The sequence below is a fragment of the Chionomys nivalis genome, chromosome 4 (assembly GCF_950005125.1).
Source record: "Chionomys nivalis chromosome 4, mChiNiv1.1, whole genome shotgun sequence".
Lineage (NCBI taxonomy): Eukaryota > Metazoa > Chordata > Mammalia > Rodentia > Cricetidae > Chionomys > Chionomys nivalis.
In genome coordinates, this window is record NC_080089.1 from 62,780,331 (window position 1) to 62,808,067 (window position 27,737).

At 44.9% G+C, this 27,737-nt stretch overlaps 1 protein-coding gene across 2 annotated transcripts in view; it reads left to right on the top strand.

The window, feature by feature from the left end:
- The first annotated feature begins 15,392 nt into the window (after window positions 1-15,392).
- The window catches only part of Aagab (alpha and gamma adaptin binding protein), a 39,764-nt gene continuing 27,419 nt past the window's right edge, over window positions 15,393-27,737 (top strand). For both annotated transcript variants that reach the window (XM_057768533.1, XM_057768534.1), the window contains exon 1: window positions 15,393-15,543. In XM_057768533.1, the coding sequence (XP_057624516.1) occupies window positions 15,471-15,543 (73 nt within the window). In that variant the 5' untranslated portion in view covers window positions 15,393-15,470. The remainder of the gene's footprint in view (window positions 15,544-27,737) is intronic.

Here is a 27,737-nt window from a genome sequence, read left to right on the forward strand (position 1 = left end):
TCATACAGACATGCATGCAGACAAAACATCAATGCAGATAAAATAAAAATAATTATAAAAAAAGGAGTAGAATTCCTACACTTCTGACCAGGGTTTTGAGCTCAGTATTTCAGAGGCCTCCAGGCAGACTCCAGACTGACAAAAGGCATGGGATTGTTCATTTGTACAGAATGGACTCATCGCAAATTCGCAAAATCAAGAATTCCAGGTAAAGTGTTTCAGCCTAGAAAAATCTGAACAATATTATGGGAAGCTCCAGATCCTTTAGCAGCACTTTGTTATGAGGGTCAGAAATACAAAGGGGTGTCTTGATTGGGGGAAAGACACAATGAAGATGTTTGCACCCACCCTTCAGATTCACAAGAACATCCCTTCAGTGGACGAGAACTGAAGTTGTTAAACACTTGATGCATGTCCAGCCCTTGAAACTGCTGCAAAGATCCTATAGAAGAGATCACATCCAGCACCTGCCTCGAGTGCTGCAGACCGTGCAGTGGCAACTGAAGCGCATGGAGCAGAGGGCAAGTCCTGACACCACACTGCTTCAGATTACAAACTGCAGTATTGAAAAGAAACTGCTTTCATTAAACTGAATTTTAAATCCAGTTGTTTTCTCTGATAAAAAAAAATAAAGGAGGAGTAGGGAGAAGAGGAGGAGGATGAAGAAAAGAAGGAAAGAAGGAAGGAGGAGGAGAAGGAAGAAAAAGGATGGAGGAAGAGGAGAAGAAGAGGAAGGAAGGAAGGAAGGAAGGAAGGAAGGAAGGAAGGAAGGAAGGAAGGAAGGAAGGAAGGAAGGAAGGAAGCAGCAGCAGAACCCGGCCCATTTTCCCATCCGCTGCTTTCCCTTTGCCAACATTTTAGATCCACACAACTCCTCTACCTTCTCAGTGGCCCAGGTCCCAAAGTTTTGGGGTCACTCTTGAGTCTCATTCTTCTTACCTCGATCTAATGTCAAGTGCACTGAGGTTCTTTCCAGATATTTCAAATCAAGTTTTCCTTTTACTTCCCGCTGCGAACATCTTCCTCTAGATCAACACCTCCCATCAGAAGGATAAGGTCTGTGGCTAACTGACACAGCTCCTGTATCTAAAAGCATGCTTAACAAATAACAGCTGTTCAATACATGCTTGCTGAATAAACGAGTGACAGATAAGTCATCTGATGACACACGGGCCTCTGCTGGTAACCCAGCTGCTCATCTCTAGACTGTCTCCAGCCACTGGCGATAGCACTTCCAGAGTCATCTTTACAAAACACCATTTCCATTCAGTCACAGACAGACACAAAGCCATCAGAACTTACTCCTTCCTAAGAAAGTGAGTTTAGACTTTACTCCTGCCCTGTCTGCCCCCTGCTCTACCTGCCCGTTTTTCTTCCATGTCCCTCCACCAAGCTGACTTGTCTCCCTGATGAACAGACCTTCTGGGATCACTCTCTTTGTGGTTTTCATGTGTACTAGCTTATTCTCCTCAGAAAACCCTCCCTTTTCCTTTCAGCATGCCTGAGTCCATGAACTACTTTAACCGTGGACTCTCTAGAACAGCCTAGAGTAACCTCCCACGCTCCAGTCGGCTGGGCTTGCGCCTCTATCTACCCAGGTGCTAGCATGCACTGCAATTTTCACCAAGTTAGAGTCTTTGCTCTGAACTTAAATTCTTTTGAATCCCATAGTGTTATTTTCAGGTGTGTGACTTTTGTTTATACTGCATTTGTTTAACTCTGTGAAGCTGTATTACTTTGCCTGTCTAAAACACCTGATGGTCTAATAAAGAGCTGAATGACCAATAGCGAAGCAGGAGCTAGGATCGGTGGAGCTAGCAGGCAGAGAATATAAATAGAAAGAGAACTCTGGGACAAGGGAGAACGAGAAGCAAGGAGAGAACGAGGAGAGGAGGAGGAATTCAGGAGCCAGTCATCCAGCCAGCTATGTAGTAAGAGTGAAAGTAAGATACACAGAAGTAAGCAAAGGAAAAATCCCAGAGGCAAAAGATAGACAGGATAATTTAAAGTTAAGAAAAGCTGGCTAGAAACAAGCCCAGCTAAGACCAGACGATTATAAGAAAGAATAAGCCTCCATGTGTGATTTATTTGGGAGCTGGGTGGTTGGCACCCCAAAAAGCCAAAAGAGTAAAACGTTATACAACACCATAGAGCACAAGCCACAGTGCTACCCAGAGTACAGGTTCCTGGAAGACTCCATAACCTGGGGTAAACATGGGCTGACAAGATGGTCCTACTCAGGATGAAAACGAAGGAGAATGAGGCTTTAGGTCAAAGTGGGCATGTGGAGCGTTGGTGTATTGATACAGCAAAGAACCCTTGATGAAGCCAGGCATGCTTGCTCACTCTTGTAATCCAACACGAGGGAGTCTGAAATAGAAGGATCACTGTCATTTGAAGTAACCATGATGGTGACACAATATTCCTGTCACTTGGCCATTCCCAGGCCCTTTTTTGCTTCCAGAAGCTCCCAGATGGAATGGATTTTCTTCTAGTCCTCAGAATGAGAACTTCATATGATTGCATGTGATAATGGGCTCAAAAGGCAAATGGCGATTGTGTGACCGAGGCTGAACACTGATTCCCGCCAATCTCTCATGCAGCTGCTTTCCCTGCTCCATGCTGTCTTAAAGGGGACTGTTGCAGTCAGCACCTAAATTGTGAGAGACCCTGAGGCAGAGGCTCTTAGCTTGGCTGTGTCTGTATATATTCCTGACAACAAACTATGAGATAATATGTTTTGCTGTCCTACGAGATTAAGCTTGAATAAGCTGTTACAAAACATTAATAATTAATACCTAGATGGTACTCCATCTAGGAAGTGAGGGTAAAATTGTGGTGAATAGGGCATAATCTGATAGGTAGATACTTATGTATACAAGGCTAGGGAGCCAGGGATGACAGGACAGGGTAACCTCTTAAAAAAGGATAACAGATACCTTCATCACTACCCCCATGGTGGGAGACGGGGAGGAAATGGTGGACGCCTACTCAGAGCTCTGCTCCCCACTGTCTAGCACTGGGACTTGGCTCTGCCACACCTCCCCATGTCTCTCTGCAGAGTTTCGGAGCCCTGCCTTTACTGCTAACCATTCATCCACCCATCCGTCCGTCCATCCATCCATCCATCCATCCATTCATCCATCCATCCATCCATCCATCCATCCATCACATAAGCTGGGTCCATATGCAAAACACAAAGAGGAGCCACAGGGACTTAAGACTAACTACCAAGCTTCATCTATATTCACTCAGTAGGAGCCCCATGGCAAGACTGCTTTTTAAAACTCAATCTGAATTCAATAAATCATCTCTTAAGATATATTACATAGTGGGTATTTCAACCAAGCTATATAAATTTTTTTTTACTTGCTATAGATACCAAAACTACCTTTAAGATTGACTTTATATGTATTTGTGTAAATTGTATGCACTGTGTTTACTAGGGGATGGAGGCCTCCACAGAGGCCAGGAGAGGGTGTCAAATCTCCTGGAGCTGGAGTCACAAGAAGTTCTGAACCCGCCTACTGTGGGTGTGGGGAATTGAACCTGGGTCCTCCAGAAGTTCTGTATGTACTCTTAACGTCTGAGCCATCTCTCCAGTCCCCAATCACTTAAGTGATGGAAGTACAGAAGAGTAAACAAGTATTATGTGATCTAAACAATGAAAACCCCAACCTGTTTTCATTTAAATGTTTCCTTGAAGAATTTTAACCATTTCTCACCAAAAGCAACTGCAACGTAGGAGCCCAGCAACTGTCATGCTGCCAAGCAGTAGCACTGAGTGTAGCCTACAATGCCTAAACTCCAAATGCTGACTGTCAGGCATTTCATCCAAGGGATTAAAGGTTCTTGGTGTTCTTTACTTTGGGCTGTAACGTGTTATTTTACTTACCATTTGGAATGTGAGTTTTCATGCACAGGAGCCACTAACACCTGGTGGTTTACAACATCTAGATACTTCTCAATGTGAATCTGTTACAGAAAAGTCAAAACTCAGGCCATTATGGTGGATGTAAAATACTTAGCTAATTTACTTCATTTCATTAGGTCAATACTTTGAATCGTGTAATTAAGCCCCCCAAAATGCACAAAACACTGTGTGTTATTACATGCCTAAGGTTAAGCATCTCAAGGCCAAATTACTTCAAATGTCCCAAAAAGCATAATGAACAACTGAGACTCAAAGTTTAAGTGACCCACAGCCTTCATCCCAAATGAAACCATGCACAAAGTCAGTAAATAGCTTGGCTGTGTAGCTCTGACCCGCATACCATCATGGAATAATGTCTTTCTCCTACATGAGCTTCAAGCAGCCATCTGAGGAAGATAGCCTGGTGGTCCCCTTAAACCCAGTTCTGCTAAAGAATGACATGGGGACCCATGAGAAGCACTGGGTCCTCTCTCCTCTTCCCAGTATTTTGTTTACTGTCCAAAGCTTTACTTACTTTTAACCCCATTTCAGTCCTTTGGATTGCTGTCTCGAGATTTTGAATGTCTAGAGGGTCTCTTGTCTCCTCACTTGAGAATTTTGTTAATTTCTCTTTTAATTGATGAAGGTCTTCATGGACCTAATGCATAAATAAACAAATAAATAAATAAATATAGATTGAAGTATATATTGTCTACCTATTGCAAATTTTGTTGTTGGTTTTTGAGACATGGTTTTATGCAGTCTGGGCTAACCTTGAATTTTTCACTAAGTAGTCAAGGATGACTGGTGTGGGAAGTCCTTCTGAGTATGTGTTGCTTTTATTGGTTAATGAATAAAGATGCCTTGATGTTCGGCAGGGCAGAATAGAGCAAGGTGGGAATTCCAAGCAGAGACAGAGGAGAAAAGAAGGTGGAGTCAAGGAGTAGCCGCCTAGTGAGACAGATGCGGGTCAAAACCTTACCAGTATAACCACGAGTCTCATAGTAAAATATAAAATAATAGAAATGGGTTAATTTAAAATGTTTAAGAGTTAGTTAATAAGAATCCTAAGCTAATAGGCCAAGCAGTGTTGTAGCTAATATAGTTTCTGTATGATTATTTCAGGTCTGGGCAGCCAGGAAATGAAAATCCACCTACACATGACCTTGAATTTCCTCATCCTGCTGTTTCCACCTCTGGACACTGGGATTATAAGTGTGCACCAACACCTTGGTTTTTATTCAGTGCTGGAGACTGAATCCAGGGCGAGGCAAGCGCTCTAGCAGCTAAGCCACACTCCCAGCCTGGTAGCTACTGACAGTACGGAGCTACAGTGGGCTTGAGACGCTGGATACTTATGGCTCTGTGGTATTCATTACAAAGAACTGCCTCCTTGGCTTTAGGACAGCTCTTAAGAGGATTCTATTATCATCTCAGAGTGTGGACAAGAAGCCTTCTGCACCATTTGCTTTGTGCTGAGTCAAGATGGAAGGGTAGCCTGGATGACTCCTGCTCTCTCCCAGGTGGTAAAGTAGAAGGGCCAGAGACGTAAGTCTGCGGCAGGCTCTGGTTGCTACATATGGGTTGCTACATACGGGTTACGGGTTAAGGTAAGAAAACAGGGAACTTTCAGCCGAAGTGAGGCTCTAGCAGAGGTGATTCAAGAACACAACAGATGTGTTCACAGGGCCTGGTGGCTTTCTGTCCCGGCAGACTCTGCCACACACACTGCTCCAAGGAAGCAGTTTTTTATGTGCGCATTTGAGTTTTGTTTTGCTTAGTGAGAAACAGAAATAATCCACAGGGGCGGGGAGGAGAAAAGCAATCTATGCCATTGCTTTAGCTTGCCCTGCTGATGTGTGTTTTCCTTGGAAATGGTGAACATGTTTCCATCAGGCACCCTCGGGATCAAATCGGCATCATGACACAAGGAAGCAGCTGACTCTCTGTGTGCATATTAGAAACCAAACTTCAGATAAATGCAGATGGCACCGATTATTTCATGGGCTGCTGCCACAAGGAAACCATTTTGTTATGCTAATTCACAACTCGAGACACCTGTTTCAGCAACAGTCACACCAAGAGCAATCTGCAGACTGGGTCGCTAAAGGCATTTTGAAAAGTCTACCAGTGCTCTGGGAGAATAACTGGACTTGCACATTGGTCCAGCCTGTGTTATTATTTACTTGGGGATGTTCCCACGGAACCCAGTGCCATATTCAAGGGGCAGAATTTGCATCTTTTCACTGATGCACATCCAAGTCTGGCAGACATCTTATTACTTGTACTCTGCTCGGATTGTCACATAGAACCTGCAGGGCACACAGATTGACACCTGAACACACTCACTGTTTGCCTGTGGGGACCAATGATGAAGAGGCATGGGTTGTTGGGTTTGTTTGTTTGTTTGTTTGTTTGTTTGTTTTGTTTTTGTGACCTGATCTACCATTTACTGCTTGAAAACATGTACTATGTAAGGGGCAGTTCAAGGGGAGAGCCTTTGGGACCCTTACACTGTGCTTCCTCCTAGGAGTGAACTCCCCCCCCCCAATATTTGCAGCTCCATGAGTCTTTCTATAATGATGTCTTTCAATCGTGTGAGGGAGGAAAACTTGCATTATTCACCAAGGAACCAAAGGTCTTAGTTTTCCTCCATCTGCCCCTTGTATGGACAATAACACTGCTTCCTAGAGCTGTGAGAGAATATGCAGCAGGCCCAGTCCAGAGGAACTCCATAAATGGCAGCTGCACAGAGCTCCTTGCACTAACTCTATTATCCAAAATTTTAGCACCTCCATGGGTTTTGGGGTTATTTTGTTTTGTTTTTGTTTTTTCCAGACTAGAATCATTTCCCTACTTTTTGAAATTAGTAAGTAAAAGTGAGGTAATGGCACAAAAGGAAGCAATGCAGACTTTCTTGCCAGACGCATGTGAACTGGAATCCTGCCTGAACTTGGGAAAGTTCTCACCTAGAAAACAGGGAATTCACAGCAACTGCTTCAGAATGGAATCAGAAATGATCTGAAACATGTTTTGTGCAGGTGAGACACAGAGGAGGGTGTGGAGCCCTCTCCCTGGATTGAAAACCCTAGCAAGCTCATTTCATGTGATGAGCTGATACTCGACAGTGTTGCTGAGTGAGGTTGCTCGCTCCTCTCTCTCTCTCTTAGGTTATTTTGTCCTCCCTCTTAAGAAGTACCTGTCTGTATGACTGCACTAGAGATGAGCACTGTGGGAAACATTGCGCCCGACCCAGCAGGAAATGGGGTTCAATTCTGTTTCTGTTCTTTCTTCAGTTATGTCCAATCTGCCATATTGAAATTTTACAGGTCACCCATTACCTCTATGAACATCAAAAACATTACTTGCCATACAGTTTCTACTAGAAACTATTATTGTTTTGACAGTCTGGGGACTTCTTGAAAGGCCTAATGCAGCAAAGATTTGCTGTCAGCCCTGAAAGACCCATGAGACCAGAAACCACACAGTCATTTGCAATATAAATTCTTCTTGTTCACTTCTACTCAGCACACACATTGGCTGACTCGTGCTTATCTCTTGGAGTTACTTTTGATCTTGTTCATTTTCGTATTACATGTGTGTATTATAAGTCATACACAGGGACTGATGAAAAATCTAGTGAAAACATCAAACTGTCAGTTTAGTGTCATTGTTTCTGAGCAATGTGTTAAGACATAACTGTTGGACTTCTGTGACATCCTCTCCAAAACTTATTAAAAAGGTGGTTTTGATGGAAAAAACAGGTGTCCTTCCTTGCAGGAACAGTGTGTTAAATATACAGATACAAGGACACACATGTACATCTACACACATGACCTACTTAAAAATCAACAACACTTATATCAAATTACTTTACATGTTTGTACTTGACTTTCTTTACAGACTGAGGCCTAATACTTGTCTAGCATGGTTTTTAGGACTCCATGCAATAGCCCAGAGCTCCCAGCAGGGCCCAGCTCTCCCACATGCTGGCTATATGACCTTCCTTACTCTACTTCACTAACGACTAGCTGAGGAAAGATTCAGCTAAAATAGTAAGAATATCTAAATTATAGGCCCTAAAGCAAAGGAAGTTATAGTTAATAAAATGTTGCCAACTTGAACTCCATGAAGATGCAGTTCTCTGGTTCCCAAATCTGACAATGGGACAAAATATTGACAAGTGGAACTGTTCTGGAAAATACAAACATTGAGCTTTCCTAACAAGTCACCCAGATAGTTTGATTACAACAGTATGACTTGTGTTTGAATTTGTTCCTAAGGACTTCAGATCTATTCTCAAAGCATCACTGACCTACTTTGCTTTCTGTTGTGATGAACAAAAAAGCAATGTGAGGAGGAGATGGTGTGTTTCATTTTACAGCTTACAGTCCATCTCTGAGGGATGCTGGGGCAGGAACTCCAGCAGGGCAGGAACTTGAAACAGAAGCCATGGAAGAACTCTGTTTTCTGTCTTGTTCTCCCTGGTTCATACTCAGCCTGCCTCCTTACACAGCACAGGACCATCTGCACAGGGGTGGCACCATACACAGTAGGCTGGGCTCTCTGACATAAATCAGAAATCCAAAAATACCCCAGACTTGCCTACAGGGCAATCTGATGGGGCAGTCCCTTAAGTGAGACTCCACGAATACTTCTGGGCTCTGTAAAGTTGACAATGGAAGCTACCTGTAACAGTGTCTAACACTAATCTGTCCCACTCATAGAAAACAGTCTCTGTGTATGTTAAATGTTAGATCATTTCAGAAGCTGTGGGAGTTGCAGCAAGTGACAACTAGTGTTCAGATGTCAACCCACCAGAGGAATGATTCTCTGATGGAGGAGAATCCCATCTGGAAAAGGCAGGTGGAACCACTGACTCTGGAAACTATTGCTCCTGTCTGTAATTTCACATATACAAAAGCAGCTATGATGTCTCTCCAACACCTGCATTATAGTGTGTAATCTCATGTGATGTGTATATGTAATCTCATGATCACATCTCAATCTTATGGGTACATATATCTGTGGGAGGTCAGGAAAATGACTTATCATTAATCTGTATAATTTTGATATATAGAAAATATACTAGGATATGCTTCATAACTAGGTCTATTGTCCCACGAGGACTGTAAGATACTTAAAAGCCTGCTTTGTTCCTTTTACTCAGACTAACACAAGAAAACAACAATTTCTCCCCAGTCTGAGACAAACTGCACCCAATTAGCTTATTTTCACCTCAGAGTATGTTCAAACTAGACTAAATGTTTCTGTAAATGGATAAGTTAAAAACTTTACAGATATGCACAATGTCAGAGTTGCAGATGTCTAACCAAGGTTATTAACATGAAGCAACCTAGAAAAACATGCTAATTCCTTGCTTGCCAAGTCTGGCTAATAAAAACCTATGTCTTTCAGCTTGTTTCATTGGGCACTGTGCCCTGATGGAGGAAGGTCATTGGCTAATAAAGAAACTGCCTTGGCCCATCTGATAGGGCAGAATTTAGATAGGTGGAGTAAACAGAATAGAATGCTGGGAGGAAGAGGAAGTGAGCTCAGACTCGACAGCTCTGCTCTCTGGAGCAGATGCCATGCTCCCCTCTCCCCGGCAGACGCTATAAAGCTCCAACCCAGGATGGATGTAGGCTAGAATCTTCCCGGTAAGTGCTCCTTGGGGTGCTACACACATGAATAGAAATGGGCCAAGCAGTGTTTAAAAGAATACAGTTTGTGTGTCATTATTTTGGGGCATAAGCTAGCCATGCGACCGGGAGCTGGGGCGGCAGGAACACAGCCCACAGCTCCTTCAACAGTGCCCCTGGCCTCTGATCAGTCTTACACCAGAAACCTTGAAATTTTGTGTTGCCATGGTAAATGGCTCTGTTTTTATCATTTACCCAAGGAATGTGCTATGACCGATGAGATGTAACTCTTGAATTTTTTTTCTTATTGCCTTAAGCCTCCTGTAAAAAGTGTATTTAAGCTAGGTGAACAAAGAAGCAAGAGAGAATTGAAACAAAGGAGAACTAGAAAGAATTAGAACTTACAAGAAATTAGAGGACAGGAAAATAAAGAGCATGACCAGAACAGCATGTGAGTGAATTTATTCCATATCCCTCAGATAGAAAAATCTTAGGATCAGTTTTGCTATGCCGTGGAGTTTTTCTTCAAATCCTTGGAGTAGCCTTGAGAGCTGGTCTTTCAAGGCTACTAATAAGTTCAGCCCTAATTGCTTGTTTTTACTTTCTGAGAATTTGATTATCATAGAATCCTTCTGTAAAAATCAAACTATACAGTTTTACAAATGAATGTCTAGTTTCTAACATAGATCATATCATCTTTTCATGCATTCTATATATACACACATAAACTTAAGAGAGTCATGGACTGTTGGTGAAGGAATAGTTAGCAGAAGGGTGCCTAGCAGGCCTCTCTGCAGAATAAAGGAATACTGTCACCATCCCTTACCCTCTACCTGCTGCCCTCACTGTGTGCACTCACCATGGAGCATACGGAAGCTTGGCTTGCTCTTTTAAATGCTACAGAAAGCCCTGTGGTGTGAAATCAGCCTGTGCTTTAGTTCAAGTCTGACGCCAATCCAGTAAAGGGGATGTTTCTTGAACCCTTTGATGCTCATGGCTCATGACTATATCAACTTAGTCATGTTACCTGGCCCGGTGTCAGGGAGTCTCTGAGAAAGTAAAGGCTTCTAACAGACCGCACTGCAAACATTTATAGATGGGATGAAAAATGTCACAAACCCACAGGAAAACTTATTAGATGACACAGTCTAAGTTCTGAAAATTCTAATTAAGGAGGTGATTTGAGGGCACTGCTTTCAGGCTGTTCATAGGTATCGCATGCTTTTCTTTGATAGTAATTCTTCTCTACTTTGATTCAAAATTAAAATTGAGGTTGAACATTATAAAGTTGCAACATTTGAAATAATCTTAAAATTAATAATGGCTTTATATTCCATGCCCACTTGAAACAGAATTAGATCATTAGGAATTGGTTGCTGTTATAGTTATTTTAATACACTGGAATGGAAAAGGAAGGATTTAAATGTTCAGTAACAAAAGGAGACATGGGTAACAGTCCTGTTTATTCAGGGACAATGGGATGGAAGGCTGGAGAACCATGTTGGCATTTTCTGTATATATGGGCCTAACTGCAATATTTATCTTTACTTAGTTTCCAAGACATGGATTAATAGTACTAGCCTTGTTGCAAGGTCAAATTAAAATATATGCAGCAAGCACTTAGAATGGTATGAGATACCTGATAAATGCTATATTTGCTTGGTTGCTGTGATTTTTCTTTGTAATTATCTTAGATTTTATGTTTTGCAATACAATTGAAAATAATGGCTGTCAGATTTGGATGCTTCTGAATTCTCTGAAAGGTCTGTGAATACAAATTCCTGGGCTCTGGCCTCAGAGTTTCTGATTCAGTAGGTATAGGGTGGGGCCTGGGAATACGCCCTTCTAAAATCTCAGTTGAGAAATGGTGGTCTAAAGAATAGTGGCTTAACGAACCTGACTGGGACAAGTGGAGATTTAAAATATCTGTTCTTGGCAGTCAATAACACATACATATATACACACTTAATGGAAACAACCTTTTTACCTAGATTAAAAGTAAAGGAACTCTACTTTTAAAAGTAAAAAAGAAACCATGGAATGTGGGGGGAAAGTATATAAATTTAGAGTCAGATGCAGATCCAATCCAAACAACATATTCTGTAGAAACGGCAGTGAAGCCTACAGAGGAACTGACCAGCTCAAAGATATTTGCGTGTGTAGCTATCAGAGCACAGTCAGGCCTGAGTGTTCTGGCTCCTATCCAAGTGCTCCTTCTCCTTAACACTGGCTTACTGGTAGGCTGTTTGAAGGAAATAATCGAAGGCCCAGGCTGAAGTGTAATCCATGTGGGCACCGAGCAGTGCTGCTTGTCCCAGAACTCCAGGCTCACTGGGAAGTAGGGGCCTTCCATTCTGTCTCATCGTGCAGATTCTACGTAGAGACTCTAACCTACACAGAGATCAGCTCCAGTAGATAGAATGGCAGTTAGTAGGCGCTCTGCCGTCACAGAGCTCTCCACTCAGTGTGTGGAGAGAGCTTCTGCTGTGGAAATGTCTTCTCCAAGCACTCCAACCATTATCAGCACCTTCCTCAGGGCGGGGCAACTATGACTCTTGACGAGTATCCCTCAGGCCTGGCCCTTTAATATTCCCTTATAGAAAGTGGAGGTGGGGAGGCCATTCAACTGAGATTCCAGTCGCTCCTTCTTACACCCCGGACCTTCCCATGTGGCATGTGACCTCATGGTCTCCAGAAGTGAGGTCTATACAGGGCAGAAGGTTAGCTAAAGCAGGGCTCCGTGTGTGCAGCTTGAAAGAAGCTCTTTGTGCTGGGGTGAGATTTGGGTGGTTCGGATGTTTGGGGGTCACCTACACTCTTGGAAGTCATCCCAGTAAAACTTGTTTTTCACCAAGCTACATTTGGGTAGAATCATTGCTTTGGTGTCTGTCTTAGTTAGGGTTTTATTGCTGTAAAGAGACACCATGACCGTGACATGACCACTCTTATAAAGGAAAGCATTTAATTGGGGTGGCTTACAGTTCAGATGTTTAGTCCAATATCGTCGTGGCAGGAAGCAAGGCATCATGCAGGCTGACATGGTAGCAGAGCTGAAAGTCTACATTTGGATCCAAAGGCAACAGGAAGTGAACTGTCTCACTGGGGATGGCTTGAGCATATATAAGACCTCCAAGCCCGCCTCCACAGTGACACAATTCCTCCAACAAGGCTACACCTCCTAAAAGTGCCCCTCCTTTTGGGAGCCATTTTCTTTCAAAGCACCACAATACCTTATCTGGGAGAAGAACATGTTGTGTTCATATCTGCACATAAACAATTCATTGCAACACCCTCCTACACAAAGCAGGATGCCTGTTAATGTAGAGATGACTATGGTGCACCTTTCCATTACAGTTTTACAATCCAATGTCAAAAGTTGACTTTCACTGTTGTATATCTTAGGTTAGCCAAACAACTTTACAACCTTATCTGGATTTCACTGCAAAGAAGAAAGGTTTTTAATATACCATTCTATACGATTCCAGACCATAAGAGAAGTGGTGGAAACAATCTATGGGGAAGTGTGAAACTGAGCCCCAGAGTGTGTTCTCCCTCCCTCCCTCCCTCCCTCCCTCCCTCCCTCCCTCCCTCCCTCCCTCCCTCTCTCTCTCTCTCTGCCATGTTCCAGGTTTGGAGACACAGGAAACTGCCCGCTCCTGTAGTCTGGTCCCTGTGGGGAAGAACTGGCTGATCCTAGGGTTGGGGAAGTCTTCACTACTGTTCTGGTTGTTTAGTGTCAATGAAAAGGGGGCTCTGTGTAAAGAAAGACTAACTATACCCAAAGAGAGGTCTGGCCTTCACCCTTGGCTACTGAGAGAAGATCTCTAAGCCCCTGGAATGTCCTGCCTGACAGAAGCATCTGGATGCTTTAGCTACAAGCAGTTTAATAACAAATACAGAGTTCCCAGTGGGGTTTTTGAGGCACCCTGTGTCAGCTGTGATGTCTGGAGGAATCGGAATCTGCACAAAGTGTGAGATTGAGCTGCGTTCCAAGTCTGGGTAGAAAAAGAGCAGGTAAATGTCTCCAGTTGGCCACTTATTGTGCCCAGAAGGAGGTGATGATGCCACTGACTCTTGTGGGATGGCCCCTGGAGCGTGCCCTATGTACCGCTCTCCTTGGCTAATTTTAATCCGTCTTTTCGCTATGACAGATATCAATCACAAGCGTAGCACGTCTCTCAGTTCCAAGAGTTTTGCTCACAAACAATAAATGTGAGGGTGTTGCGGTATCCACAGGGTCATAGCCAGCTTGTCTGATATGAGGCTTGCCCTGGAGATTCTTAACCTTGAAGTTGGTGTCAGAGTGAGGGCATTAGTTGGAGTCTGTCCCCTCTGGTGTTCCAGTTCAGCTAAACTCATCACAGGGTAAACTGCTGAGAATAATACAATGGTGTGGGAGAATGGTTTGTATTCTGTCAACTATATTTTAAATAAACGCTAACTGGCCAGTAGTCAGGCAGGAAGTATAGGCAGGATAAGCAGACAGGAAGTAGAGGCAGGTCAATGAGAACAGGAGAATTGTGGGAAGGAGGATGCCCATTCCTCTGCAGTCCTGACCCGAGCAGAGAAGAAACAAGATGTGACTGCCTCACTGAAAAAGGTACTGAGCCATGTGGCTAGTTTAGACAAGAATAATGGGCTAATATGAATTATAAGAGTTAAAAGAAGCCTGAGCAAGCAGGCCAATCAGCTTAAAACTAATGTAGACTTCTGTGTGATTCTTTGGGACCTAACAACTGTGGGAACTGGGCAAGACAGAAACCTCAGTCAACAATATAAGGTAAGATTTTAGGTCCAATTCTTGTCAGGGAAGTCTAGGAAACTGGTGAGTTTAGGGCTCTGTTTCTCCTAGAAGTGACTGACCTTCCAGGAAATTATTTTCAGCCTTGGTCCAAAGGAGCTAACTATGAGTTAGAAGTTATGGTTTGTGAAGACACATCTTAAAGTGACCATATCTAAACTTGGAAAAAAACCAAAATACCTTAGCTATTTCAGAAAAATCTGTTTAACTATCACAAGCTGAATTATACTGAAGACGTCAAGACTTTAATAGCTTTCTCCCTAGATTATATATTTTGCCAAGTTTTCATTTGTGCCACAATTCTATGCTGATTTGTAGTTCAAGTTATCCTCAATATATGTTTAGTGTGTATTCCCAGGCAAGCAGTGAATATTTCAGGTTAAGAAGCACGGGTCCCATATTTTTCTTTCTCTTCGAATTCCTTACCTCCTCTTAATGAATCTGTCTCTACTCTGTCATACCAAGCCATGGACTTTAAACATTTTGTTATATATTTTTAAATGGTGCCCTGACTGTAATGCAGAGTTATAATCCCAGCTACTGAGGAGGGTCACAAGTTCGAGGCCTGCCTGAACTGCCAGTGCGTTTAAACACAGCCTGATTTAATGACCACCCGGTCTCAAAGTAAAAGGAGGGCTGGCATGCAGCCTAGTGGCAGAGCACTTCCTTAGCGCTCATCCCCAGAAGAGAAAGCGCTAAAGGGTAGCTGTTTCCTTCTGTGAGGCAGAGTGTTAATGGTGCTTGGGGAACACAGGTTTTGGGACTCACAGGGAGGTCTGAGCGGCCGACAGTTTGGCCGGTTTCCCACCTGGATTAGGATGGATCCGATGGGGTCGTGGCCCTCCTCAGCCTGCGCCATGGCTGGGCCGGGTTGAGGATACCCGTCCCCGGAGGTGCGGCCTCCAGAGCCTTCTCCGAGGCGGGAGGACGCCCGTCCCCATGGCAACGCAGCGCGGGCCGGCGCGCTCCACTGGAGAAGCGGAAGGGGGATGTGCGCGCTCAAGGCACGGCCCCGCCCAGAGCGCGTTCCCCGAGCGTCTCCCCGGCGCGCCGGCCGCAGTGGTGCGGTCCAAGGCGGAAGCGGCGCCGGCGCGGAACCCGGTCTGCGGCAGCGATGGCTGCGGGTGTCCCCTGCGCTCTGGTCACCAGCTGCTCCGCCACCTTCACCGGGGACCGGCTGGTGCAACGTGAGTAACTGGGCGTCGGGGCCGGGCTGCAAGGCCGAGCTCGGAGCGACGGGCCTAGGGCCGCGGTCTTTCTCTGGCCTTGCCAGCGCTGGGCCCGGGCTCCCGCTCCTCCGCAGGTGTCTGCGCCTGACGCTTAACCCTCTTCCTGTGTAAAGTGAGGCCAGTCTCTGACCTTGGCGAGCGACCCCTAACATGATACTCAAGGCCCTGGAAATTGTGCCCTTAAGCGAATGTAAGGCGCTGGAGTTTTGGTGTTGTGGTTTGGGGGTGATGCCCCTGTAACTGAAGTGCTGGGGGTGGGGTGGTCATGCTAAATGTCCTGCCAGGAATTGCCTAACCAGAACTCCTGTGCTTGCAGAGAACTAGAATTTTACTAACAGTAGCTCTTGGACTGGCTTTAGGCCGCTTAATGGCCATTTATCAGTACTTTTGGAAATAAGCAAACAGACCCATAGCTTCCACCAATCCAAAGGCTAAGAATGTTATCAGATAGTATCTGAGGCCTGCAGCAGAGGCTTCCCTATTTACAGTAACCCACCTACCTGATGTTCCCGCCGATGTATTTTTAAAAGACCCAGATATGTGACTTTTTATTGTTATTACTATAAAAACATCGAGAGATTGTTACCATGTTAGAACGTGGTTTTTGAGGCAACCCCAATTCCTGTTCCCTGTTCCTGATCACTCATGTTTGGCTCCAGAATAAACTCTTATTCTCTTTTTGGTGAGTGCTGTGGGCATTCTTGACTCAAATAGATATAGGTAGATAGATATTCTTGACTCAGAGATGGATGGATGGAGAGAGATATGACTGTCTATGGGATGAGGACAGTTCTTAGAGGATTGTTTCACCAGAGGCTAGCACGTGCAAACACTGGCTGAGGGGCTGGCATCACTATAGAAGCAGATCGTCTGTTTAGCCCAGGGTTTGCTGGTCTGTGAAGGGGGCGTATGGACAGGTGTTTCAAGAGCTAGCTGATGTTGGCTTGCAAATGTGTTCTAACCTGTAAAGCATTAGCCGTTTATAATTATTTTTTACACCTGTTGACGAAATTAGGCAAGCTGCCCTTCCAGCGCAGGTATTCTGTAATTTGCTTATTGTGAACACGTAGAAAGTTCCTTACTAGGGTGAAAGCCTAGTCAACAGCACCTAGTAAATGGTAACCAAACTCCCTGCCTTTCCTTCACTTCCTTCAAGTGATTCTCCTCTTTCCCTCCCGCCAGGTCGCCCATCCTTTCCCCTTATGTTGTTTCTTCTTAAAACAAGTTCATATTCTCTGTAAGTTAAGTTAGCATACGGAGGAAAGAATGTTAGCCAACATTTTGGTGGTGGTCTTTGCAGTCTCCCTTGGGCCCTGAATTCTTTCTGCATTTTGTAATTACTGTGAATATATACTTCTACTTCCTATGTAGTTTTTAGTCTGGGGTGTGTGTGCGTGGTGTGTGGGGGGGGGCTTGCACATGGTAAGCAACTGCCTTACTACTGAGTCATATTCTCATCCCCTGCCCAGTGGTGGCGCACGCCTTTAATCCCAGCACTCAGGAGGCAGAGGCAGGCGGATCTCTATGATTTCGGGGCCAGCCTGGTCTAGTTCCAGGACAGACTTCAAAGCTACAGAGAAACCCGGTCTTGAAAAAACAAAAACAAAACAAAAAATTACTTTCTGTTGTACATCGTAGAGTGAATATACCAGAGTTTTCTCAAGGTGTCTACAAGTGTATATGATTTTCTACAAGATTTATATGCATTTGGATTCCCGATAGTGATGGATGTGTGTTCTTTTAAAGCCAAGCTCAGGCATATTATGTATTCCAATAGCTTTGGTACTCTGTCTCCCTCTCACCCCACAACAAGGTCTTGCTCTGTCTCCTAGGCTGACCCTGAACCTGCAACCCTAGTGTTGGGTTCACAGGTGGGCAGCACCATGCCTGGCCCTGTCCTGCCCATCAAAGATCAGAATTGGCAAACATGGTCAGTGCCTCGAAGGAGCTAATCACCAGGAGCTGGCAAATGGTGACATTCTTCCGCTGTTCTTCTATAGAGAGACTTTAAGCATTGTTGGGGGTAAAATACTGTGAAATAGCTCAGTTTGCTCTGAATGCAAAGCGTCTTAGGTAGCTCCAATTCTTGTTAAAATTAAGTGCCACTCATTAGTGCTCTGCTAGTTAAGAAGGCAAGAGCAGAACGGCCAACAGATTATTTGAATAAGAGAAGCAGAAGAGGGCTGTTGGTCGGGTTCCTCCACGACATTGCTTTTTGCAGTCTCCTAGCCGCTTCTTGGAAGAAGCAAGAGGCCACACATAGCAGTGGGATGAAGTATTTGCATAGCATTCATTTGCTGTTTTACCGCATTAAAGACTGAGTTACATTAGTCAGGGGATGAACTTGATTTAGGAATAGAAGATGGAGGTTACCACGATGAACCAATGCCTTTGCTCTGGCTAGGACACAAGTTTAGGGTTGAATTTGGTGTGCTTTGAGGAGAAGGTTTCCTTGGTTTGGAAGAGGAATCCTGCCTCTTGTCGTCAGTCTCTGTATCTGTTCTGTTTTACTGCTCTTGACCAATAATGGAAATTATTATTTTTTTTTTCGAGACAGGGTTTCTCCGTAGCTTTTTGGTTCCTGTCCTGGAACTAGCTCTTGTAGACCAGGCTGGCCTCGAACTCACAGAGATCCGCCTGCCTCTGCCTCCCGAGTGCTGGGATTAAAGGCATGCGCCACCACCGCCCGGCCTGGAAATTATTTTGTAATCAAGTACCAAGTTTGTTAGAAATTCCCTTTAAGAATTAGTAGGCCTTGACTGTAGATAAAGTACCTGAATAAACTTTGCAAAGTTTTATTTGCAGTACCGTAGATACGTACTTAACTAAAGGAGGCCTTTTGTTTTACTGTAGACTTTTAGTAATTTTTAATTTTATTTATTTGTGGGTGGTATACATATGAGGGTCAGAAGACAACTTGTGGGAGTTAGCTCTCTCTTTCCATCGTGTGACTGCCTGAGAAGGAGCTAATGTCATTGGGCCTGTCTGCAGCACCTTTTCCTGCTCCCTGATTTGGAGCTCAGGTTGTTGGTCCTGTCTGCAGGTGCCTTTTCCTGCTCCCTGATTTGGAGCTCAGGTTGTTGGGCCTGTCTGCAGGTGCCTTTTCCTGCTCCCTGATTTGGAGCTCAGGATCTTGGCCTGTCTGCAGGTGCCTTTTCCTGCCGAGCTATCTCACCAGTCCCACAGTGTAGACCATTAGCAGGAAGCCAAAACTCAATACACTTGAGGAGCTTATACAAGGTGTAGCCCCGAGAGCAACTGTCCGTGCTTTAGGCCAGAGTTCCTTCTGCCTGGATTATGTTTTGTGAAGCTAATACTTTTATTTGGGAAAGGTGTGGTCTGGTAAATGTGTATCAAACATGGAGCTAGTGTCTGTTCTGCTTACTGCCTCAAAAGTCATGAATTAAGCTACTGTTCCTACCCTCAAGAGGAATGCGGTCAAAATGTGTACTTTACCTGCGAAAACGGTAAAATGTAAGGAGCTAACATCTTATTCCTACAGAAAGAACATAGAAGAATCCCTGGAGAGTGGTTTGGTTTTAAATGTGTGATGCCAACCCAGCAACTATAGGGCACTTCATGTCTACATCTAGACAAGTCTCCAGAACATCTGGAGATAAATTCTTTCAACTAGTGTCATGCAGAAATCGAGAGATCTTTGAATAGTTTTTTAATGTGTATGTAGAACTCTTCCTAGTGTGTTTTTAATAGATGTGTGTGTGTGTGTGTGTGCGTGCGTGTGTGCACGTGCACACATGTATGCAGTGCCGAGGAAGCCAGAATAGGGTGTTTGTTGGATGTCGGAGCCTTTGAAGCTGCAGTCACAGGCAGTTGAGAGCTACCATGTAGGGTCTGGGAATTGAATTCAAGTCCTCTGGAAAAGCGGAAAGTGCTCTAAGTATTGAACCTTCTCTCCAGGCACCCTCAACAGTGTTTTCAAAAACTATAATTTACTTTAGTTATTGTAATTGCAATAGTATTGGTAATATCCATTTTATGATAAACTAATGCAGAAATACAAGGTTTGGTTTGCCCAAAGTGCTCAGGCAGTAACTGCTGCCCTGTGTGTTCTTGGTCAAGTCTTAGCCAGAGGAAGGGAGAGTCGAAATGTTTGTTATTCCACAGAAATCAGAGTTACTTACGGTGGCGAGAGGACTGATACTTACAAACTCGTTTAAACATGCTTTTGTTGCTGTCTGGGATGGTTGAAGACGTAATTATGAATGGAAAGGGGGAAAAATCTGCCCAGAGAATGCATATTGCATTAAAACAGAGCTTTAACAAAGGAAGTGTGTGTGATGTGTTAAGTATACAATGAAAGACCATCTATATCTAAGTCTTTAACAATGTCTGGGTTTTTGTTTTCTCAATTCATTACATTTAAAGAGACATATCTGTTAGCCACTCTTCCTGTGGAGGATTAATATCACCAAGTTCCTCTGATGTCCCATCTAGATGGAGGCGTCTGTGTTACAGCCTTTGGTCGTTCAGTGCTTCTTAACTTGATTCCGGGTTTTCCTTTTTCGAGACATGGCTGGCCTGGAACTCACTATCTAGGCGAGGCTATCCTAAAACTATGCCTGCCTCTGCCCCCTGCGTGCTGGCATCAAGGGCGTGCACAACCACATCCTGCAACTCTGCCATTCTTAACCCAAGAGTACTTTCACTTTTTATTTATTTATTTTTAAGAATCAAGCCTTATTTTGAGCTTTCTTGTCAGACTGTCTTTGGATCATCCAAACAACGATATGGAGATTTATTATTAATTACGAAAGCTTGACCTTTAGCTTAGGCTTGTTTCTAATTAGCCCTTATAACTTACTAACCAATTTTTTAAAATCTACATTCTGCCATGTGACTTGGTTACCTCTCCTCAGCATGGCATGTCTGACCTGCTGGCAAAACCCCTGTGCCTAGACTCCTTTTCTTGTTCTCCCCCCTGGAAATCCTGCCTATCCTCTCCAGCCTACCTTTTGGCCATTCAGCTCTTTTATTAAAAACCAATGAAAAGGCGCCTTGGCAAAGGCATATCTTCACAGTGTGCAAAAAGATGATCCGACGACAAGAACACCTAACTATTGACGAGAAAATGTGTTCCTCCCCCACGTAGTGCAAGAGATTGAACCTAAGGCCATGTGCACCTTACCCCCTGCCGCTGAGCTGCACTCCCAGAGAAAATTAACTTTCTGCGATTAGAATTTAGAAGCCTAGTCCTCGGGTTTCTAAAACAGTGGGACCATGAAAGCTCATTTCTTTGATGGATAGACGTGGCCTTGGAGACTCTCACAGCGAGTACTTATGATGTTGCTTCTTGGCAAAACAAGTATTCTCGGCAAGAGCGAGAGAGTTTCTCCATCCACCAGTCTCCAGTGCTTGGAAAGGGCTTCTGTGTTACTCAGAGGACTTTCCTGTTTCAGGGTGGAGTCTGTTGTTTGGTGACAGCAGGGAGGGACTTGAGTCATAACGCGTGGTTTTCCTACAGCTTCTGGAGACAATCTGAGGGGAGCCTTTGGTCTGCTCTGGAGATGTCTTTGGTTGAGGATGTGTTGACTGAGTTTTCTGTCCTGCCCGGTTCCCGCAATCTTTAGGTCACAAAGAAATCACACAGAGGTCTATATTATAAACTAATTGGCCCATTAGCTCAGGCTTCTTATTAACTCTTACAACTTATATTAGCCCATTATTCTTATCTGTGTTAGCCACATGGCTCAGTACCTTTCTTAGTGAGGCAGTCAATCTTGCTTCTTCTGTGGCTCGGCCAGGTCTGCCGACCAAGCTTTCCTCTTCCCAGAATTATCCTATTCTCTTTGACCCGCCTGTCTGGTGGTGCCACCTATATAATTGACAGAATACAGATAATTGTCCCACACCAAGGTTGTTTGCAGGTCTTCAGTTTCTTTCGCAGATGGACAAGAGATCTACCACAAGCACCCAAAACTGTCACCACAGCAACTCAGTCAGTTGTTAGACTAAGAACAGTGATGCCCACTGAATATCAGGGAGCAGAAACTGGTGTGTTTTTTATTGTGATATTTAATACATTTAAGTTTTCCAGCTAATGTTAGGACTTGAGATTTTTGTGTTTATTACAAGAGATGTTGACATTAGCTTAAGAAGGAGTGAAATGGAGAAGGCCTTCCTTCTCAGGCCAAACGGCCTTACAAGCAAGACCACGCTGTGCTCCAGTGTGGAATCCGAGGCAGCGTGAGGTGAGCTTCTCCGAAGTCATTCACTCAGAAAAGTCAGGGAGTCGAGATTTAATCCATCTTTCTGTTCTTGCAAAACATGACTTAACATTTTGGCAACCGGCATTGCACATTGTCGAAGTGGAGACAGGAGAAATGGTGGAAGATTTTCCCACAAGAGCAGGAACTTTGATAATTCTTAAAATAACTTTATACTCCTGGTGTGTGATCTCTGTAGCCTTTGAGGGAAGTGGATCGAGTCAGTCATACATAAATGAAAATGTCCCTGTAGGTGCTTGCTGCTTGCTTCCTTGTCTGTGAAGCAGAACATCTGACTTAATGGGAGGAGCTTGACACTCAGTGTCATATACTGTTAATGAGGGCCCGGGTTACAAGGGACTGCCTTTGCGTAAGTAGGGAGAGACACCTCTGTGGTGCCTTAGGTGTCACACAGGACCATTTATGATACAGTGTTTCATCCTCTTGGGAGGCCCGAGCAAGCGTGTCTAGACTGACTTTCATTTCTGATGTCTTTGTCTAACTAGTGGCTTTTGTGCAGTAGAAGGTAAAAACATTCTAGACAGCATGCAGTGGTCATGTGATTTTAGCAACTCGGTGCCTCTTGCCCCATGCAATTCCTCCAGCAATAACTGAATTTATTTGTGAATTCAATGAAAAATCTGATATAAAATCATTTTATAAGGTTAAAGTCTGAAAGTTGTTGGAAATTTTCCTGACAAGAATGACAGTCTGGACATGACTTTGTATTTAAGTTGGAGCCAGTGCACAGGTGCCTCAAATAGATCGCTGCAGACAGCTTACCCAGGAAGCAAGGTTGATGCAGGTCTCGGCAACCCAGGACAGTTGTAAAACTCAAAGAGCCTTTATGGTGTTTTACAAAGTTCAGAAAGAACCAGCCTCGGGTTTAATTTTTCATGCAGACCTGACCACTGCTTCTGCCAGCAGAGGCTTTGATCAACGTCTGTGTGTCCAGGGGAGGAAAGTGTGCAGTCATTTGTCTGTCTGTCAACGTCTGTGTGTCCAGGGGAGGAAAGTGTGCAGTCATTTGGATGTAAGCAGCATAGTTGCAGGTAGGACAGGCGTGCTTCTGTCTGGATTCTGCTGGGGTTTTTTGGGGGGGAAATCTGTCCGCTGATTTGTAGCCTCGTTTTATTTATCTGTTTTTAAGTAAGTTAATTTTATTCCGCAGATAATTTACTGATCATCTTTCCGGGACCCTCCACCGTAAACACCGAGACTCTGTGCCCCGGTTATCCCTGTTGTCAGCAGATTCAGAGCACTATCTCATGGAGTAGGTGTATCTAGTCTTCCTACTAAAAATACTCAGAGGTTATTTTCAGGCATCTAGTCTCAATTGCGAAATACTTTTTTATTATTAATATTCAAAGAAGCCATGCAATAAATTAGGCAGACATAGTTTACCAATGCAGGGGAAGACCTTTGTACCTGGAGTGCAAGGTTCCTGTGGGTGTGTTGACTCGTTTCAGTTCTGTGAGAAAGTAAAATGCCAACTTAGTACTATAGGATTTTCATTTTGCTTGTGAACAGGGCTATGCCACTCCTTTGGGGCTTCATTCCTCTAAGCTGGGGAGTCTCAGCATCCACTGTTGCCATTCTGGACCGGCAGTTCTGTTGTTAGGGGCTATGCTGCTGAGCAAGCATTCTTGTCCTCTGTGCACTAGATGCCAGTGCCATTTCCCAACTCTGACAACCACAAAAGGAAGTCTCCAGATATCCACATGTTTGTGGGGCACAAGATCATGTCCCCGTAGAGAGCCATGGCTTTGGATGGAATTAGAACTATGAGCGTATGACACAGAAGAGGAGCTGGAGAAGGTGTTGACCTGCTAAGGGCACTGGCTGCCCTTGCTGAGGACCAGGGTTTGGTTCTCAACACCACCAGGCAGTTCACAACTGCCTGTAACTCTGGTTTCAAGGGATGTGCTGCCCCCTTTTGGCCTCCAAGAACACTGAACACGTGTACATGCAGATGAGCAGGCACATGAGTATAAACATAAAAATAAAATGTTTTAAAGGAATGGAATTCAGAGATGTTTCCTCTTTCTGAAGACTCTGGGCAGGAGCTGGCTGTGAGTCAAACTCCCTGGACTGGGTAATCGTGGTCTTCGCACGCAGCATGCAAACTTAAAGACTGATGGGCTCTGCTTGGGTCTCACAAACCTCTTCCTGCCAGCTTCTTTATATTCTTGAGCGTTTGTGCCGTTGTATTGTGAGGTCTCCTAAAGGCAAGCAGAAAACATGCAAGCGTTTGCGCGCACAACTATTTTAAGATGAGGCCATGATGACCAATTCCAGATGACTGGAGAAAGTAAACTGGAAGGAAAGCGGGAGGATTGGGTTGGGTTTCCTCGGCTTTAATTCTGAAACTTTCCACTGCGGTATAAAAAGCTCGAGGGCCTGTGGAGATGCGAGGTTAGAGTGTGGCCAGCAGAGAGAAGGGGTGGCCAGGGAGGTGCTGGTGCTGAAAGCAAAGGGAATGGCAGTTGCACAGTGCAGCTACGCTACCCTGCTGGGTTAGCAGTCTAGGCCTCTCTCTGCATCTCCATACTTCCCACAGCCACCTGCCCGAGGCCCCAAAACAGGCTACCTGTGCTTGTGTCAGGAGGCTGCAGGATGGCTGCTCAGGGAATTACAGATAGGAACTTGCTGGCATTGCTCAGTCACAGCCCTAGCACTATAGTTTTAATGGCCAGGGTCCTTGACACAGCACCGTGGTCTCTCGTGTGTGTGGTTTTCTGTGCTGTAGTGGGACAGCATGCAACCCCCAGAAGAGATTTCTCTCCGAGTTTGGGCCCTGTGGTTGTGCCAGTTGCAACAGCAGAGGCAGGTTGAGGATTCTAGCACCCTTTTACCTGCTGGCTGACAGAAGCCCTTCTGGGTCTCAAGCTTCTTCCCCAGCCGCATCTCCTTGGGTTCTCTTCTGTCATCATGGCTGTCTTCCCCTTCGGCTGACGTCAGACTCTGCTGCCTCCTGTAATTTTCCTAATTGCTTTCTCTTCTGCCTCAACAATGGAAAAGAAAACTTTGAGACCTCGTATTTTACCAGGTGGTCAGGCTGGAAAAGAAAAGAGGCCCCAGAGCATCCTGAAGGAGGAGACGCTTTCCTTACAGGACTGCCTGTGACTCCAACTGCAGTCTGGAATCACCGATAGAGAACACTGGGTTGGGATTGGGGGAATGAGCGTGTTTTTGAAAATAGGTTTTATTTTTATGTGTATGGTGTTCTGCCTGTCTGTACATCTGTGCACTCCATTCGTGCCTGGGGCCTGTGGAGTTCCAGGCGGCTGTGAGGCACTGTGTGGATGCTGGGGACTGACTGCGGGTTCTCCTCACAGCAGCTAGTCCTCTGAGGCGCTGAGCCTCCCTCTAGCCCAGGAGAGTGAGCGTTCACCGGGGGCCGCCTCTGTGTTCACTCCTGCACCTTCTTGCACGTTTCAGTCTTGAAACCACAGAGGAATTTTGTCTCTATTGAAGCAGTATGACTCAGGTCCTTCTGGCCAAGCTCTTGCTAGCACTGGGAAACGGGGCTATGGCGGCTCAGTTTCCTGTGGTCTCTTCTGCTTCCTTGGTGCTGGCTGCTCCCAGAGAAGGAAGAGAAACTTTGGGTCAGCAGGAGAGAGGAGACTCTTGGGGCTGGAGTGGAGATGGCTAGAAAGGCAGCTTCAGTTTGCAGAAGAATAAGAACAAGTTGAGGATGTGCTTCTCTAGCTTGCACTAGGCCCTGGGGTCAGCCCCTAACACCTCATAAACCAGATGCACGCCACACCCTGTAACCAGCACTAGGGAGGTGGAGGCAGGAGGATCAGAAGTTCAAGAAAACTCAGCATTCTCAGAATAATACTGGTTTCTGGAAGGGTTGTCCTGATTCGTGGTGGCAAGTGTTGCGTCCCTCAAGCTGTGGAAAGTGTGATTTGGCCATTAGGTGTGTTGGTAGTAAGTGCTGTCATTCTGCCGCTGAAGGAGGCCCAGGCACAGCAGTACTGTGTCATCATTGGGATGCATTTGTTTTGTTGTTTTGGGCCAAGAGTAGCTAGATATAGAGGCCAGATGTTTGTATGCACACACGTGCGTGTAAATGGTATGCGTGGTGTTTGGAGAATAATCCTTGAACTTCATTCTGCTTCCTAATCTGCCAAAAAGAGGCTCCCCTCTTACTGGTTCTGAAGCACGACCTTACTGCCTTCCCTCTCCTTTGATTGCTTGCCAAACTGGCTTACTCTCCTAGGTGATGGCGCAAAGCCCAGCCAGAGGATGACAGGTGTTGGGTCACTCCTCTGACCATGATGCACACAGCCTGTGTCACATTTCTTTAATCTTTCTTTTCACCACCTCTTCTGAGGCCGTAGGGAAAATAAGCCACCTAAGTGAGAAAGTACCCGGGGCTGACAGTGGCTGGAGACTCCCTGCCTGCTGAAGAGCCGGTTCTCAGATAAGGCCTGCTGTTTGTACTTGCATGGGTACCTGCATGGGGGTGGCGGTGGATTGGATTTGCTGCTGAACCTGGACTGATGTGTTAACGTCTTACATGAAGGCTCCACATAAACTATTTCAAGGTGTGAATCTAAGTGTGTAATAACAGACCTGGCAACCAATCACCTCATTTGTCTCTTAAAAAGTTATGTATTACAGCTCCACCAGGTGGCCGCTAGCAGCATGGATGAGAGTTGAAGGGCGAAGCTGCTCTGATAAGTTATTTGCACATGTGTGGAGTTGAGGACATCCACATGAGGTATAATGAAGGGCAAAGAAGGGAGAGTGTTTTGAGCCGTGCAAACAAAGCAGACCCGAAGAACTATGGTGCACCTTTGGCACAGATACTCAGATGCCATGAGCAGTTTGTAAATGGCTTCACAGAATGGTCCCCTTGTTTTGCTGTTCCTGTTTGGTCCTAGGGGGCACAGTGAATCTTTAGGTGTAAGGGTGTGCTGTCTTGTGGTCATACTCCAGAGTGGCATAGATTTGTGCCCAGGTGGCAAGTGTCAGCATTTTGAGGAAGCAGGAAGCATAATCTGGCTTCAGCTTCAGGCTCTGCTTCCACACGTAGTCTCTTTTCCACACTGACATGATGGTAGGAGCTGGAATCACACGGTTTTCATCTTCTTCCCCTCGTTCTGCCTTGGCACAGATGTGATAACAAAGTCCTTACCCACTTTGCTGGGCAGTCTGACTAGATGGGACATGCTAGAAACAGTCAGCGCTGCTAAGTAGAGTGGGCTGTTCTTGTTTGGGCAGTTCGAAGAATAAAGCAGAACCCAGGGAGCTACCAAAACATCAGAAAGGAACATCCTGGCTTTTTGATTCTATTCCCATCTGAGTTTAGCAAAAACAGAAAGAAATATTCTCCCATTTGTTTTTATTTGCTTACCTTAAAAAACCTTATTAAGATACAGTCTGTGCAGCATAGTTTACCCATCTAAATGTACACCAGCCGGTGCTTCTTCTTATGTGCAGCCCCATAGTCAGTCCAGATGGTCATGGTCACAGCATGTACTTGCAATGTAATTGATTGTATTTTTTCATTGAAAAAGTGTAGCCCCAGGTAGATGCCAGCTCTTAAGTATGGTACTTAGAAGATAGCGGCAAGTGGTGGGACTTAGTCCCATTGATTCTCCTCTGCCTCTTCACAGCGCTGCCTTCTGTACTTCTCCTTTAAAGCTAGCCAGTTCATTGTTTTAAATTAGCCAAGAATGAGGACCGATTTCATGTCGGTTCCTCCTACCCTTTCAAAGTCTGTTTCTGTGTTTGCACTATCTCCTGGCGGGGGTCGCCTGCTTCCGTGTATGCTATTGACATAATGGGTTCTGTTGGCTGGGTGATAGGAAGCTCGAGAAACATGGCTACTCTCAGCTTAGAGCGTCAGCTTGGACTGTGAGGGAGACTTGGATCTAGGAGTTGTTTGTTTGTGTTCTCTATGAGACATTGTTG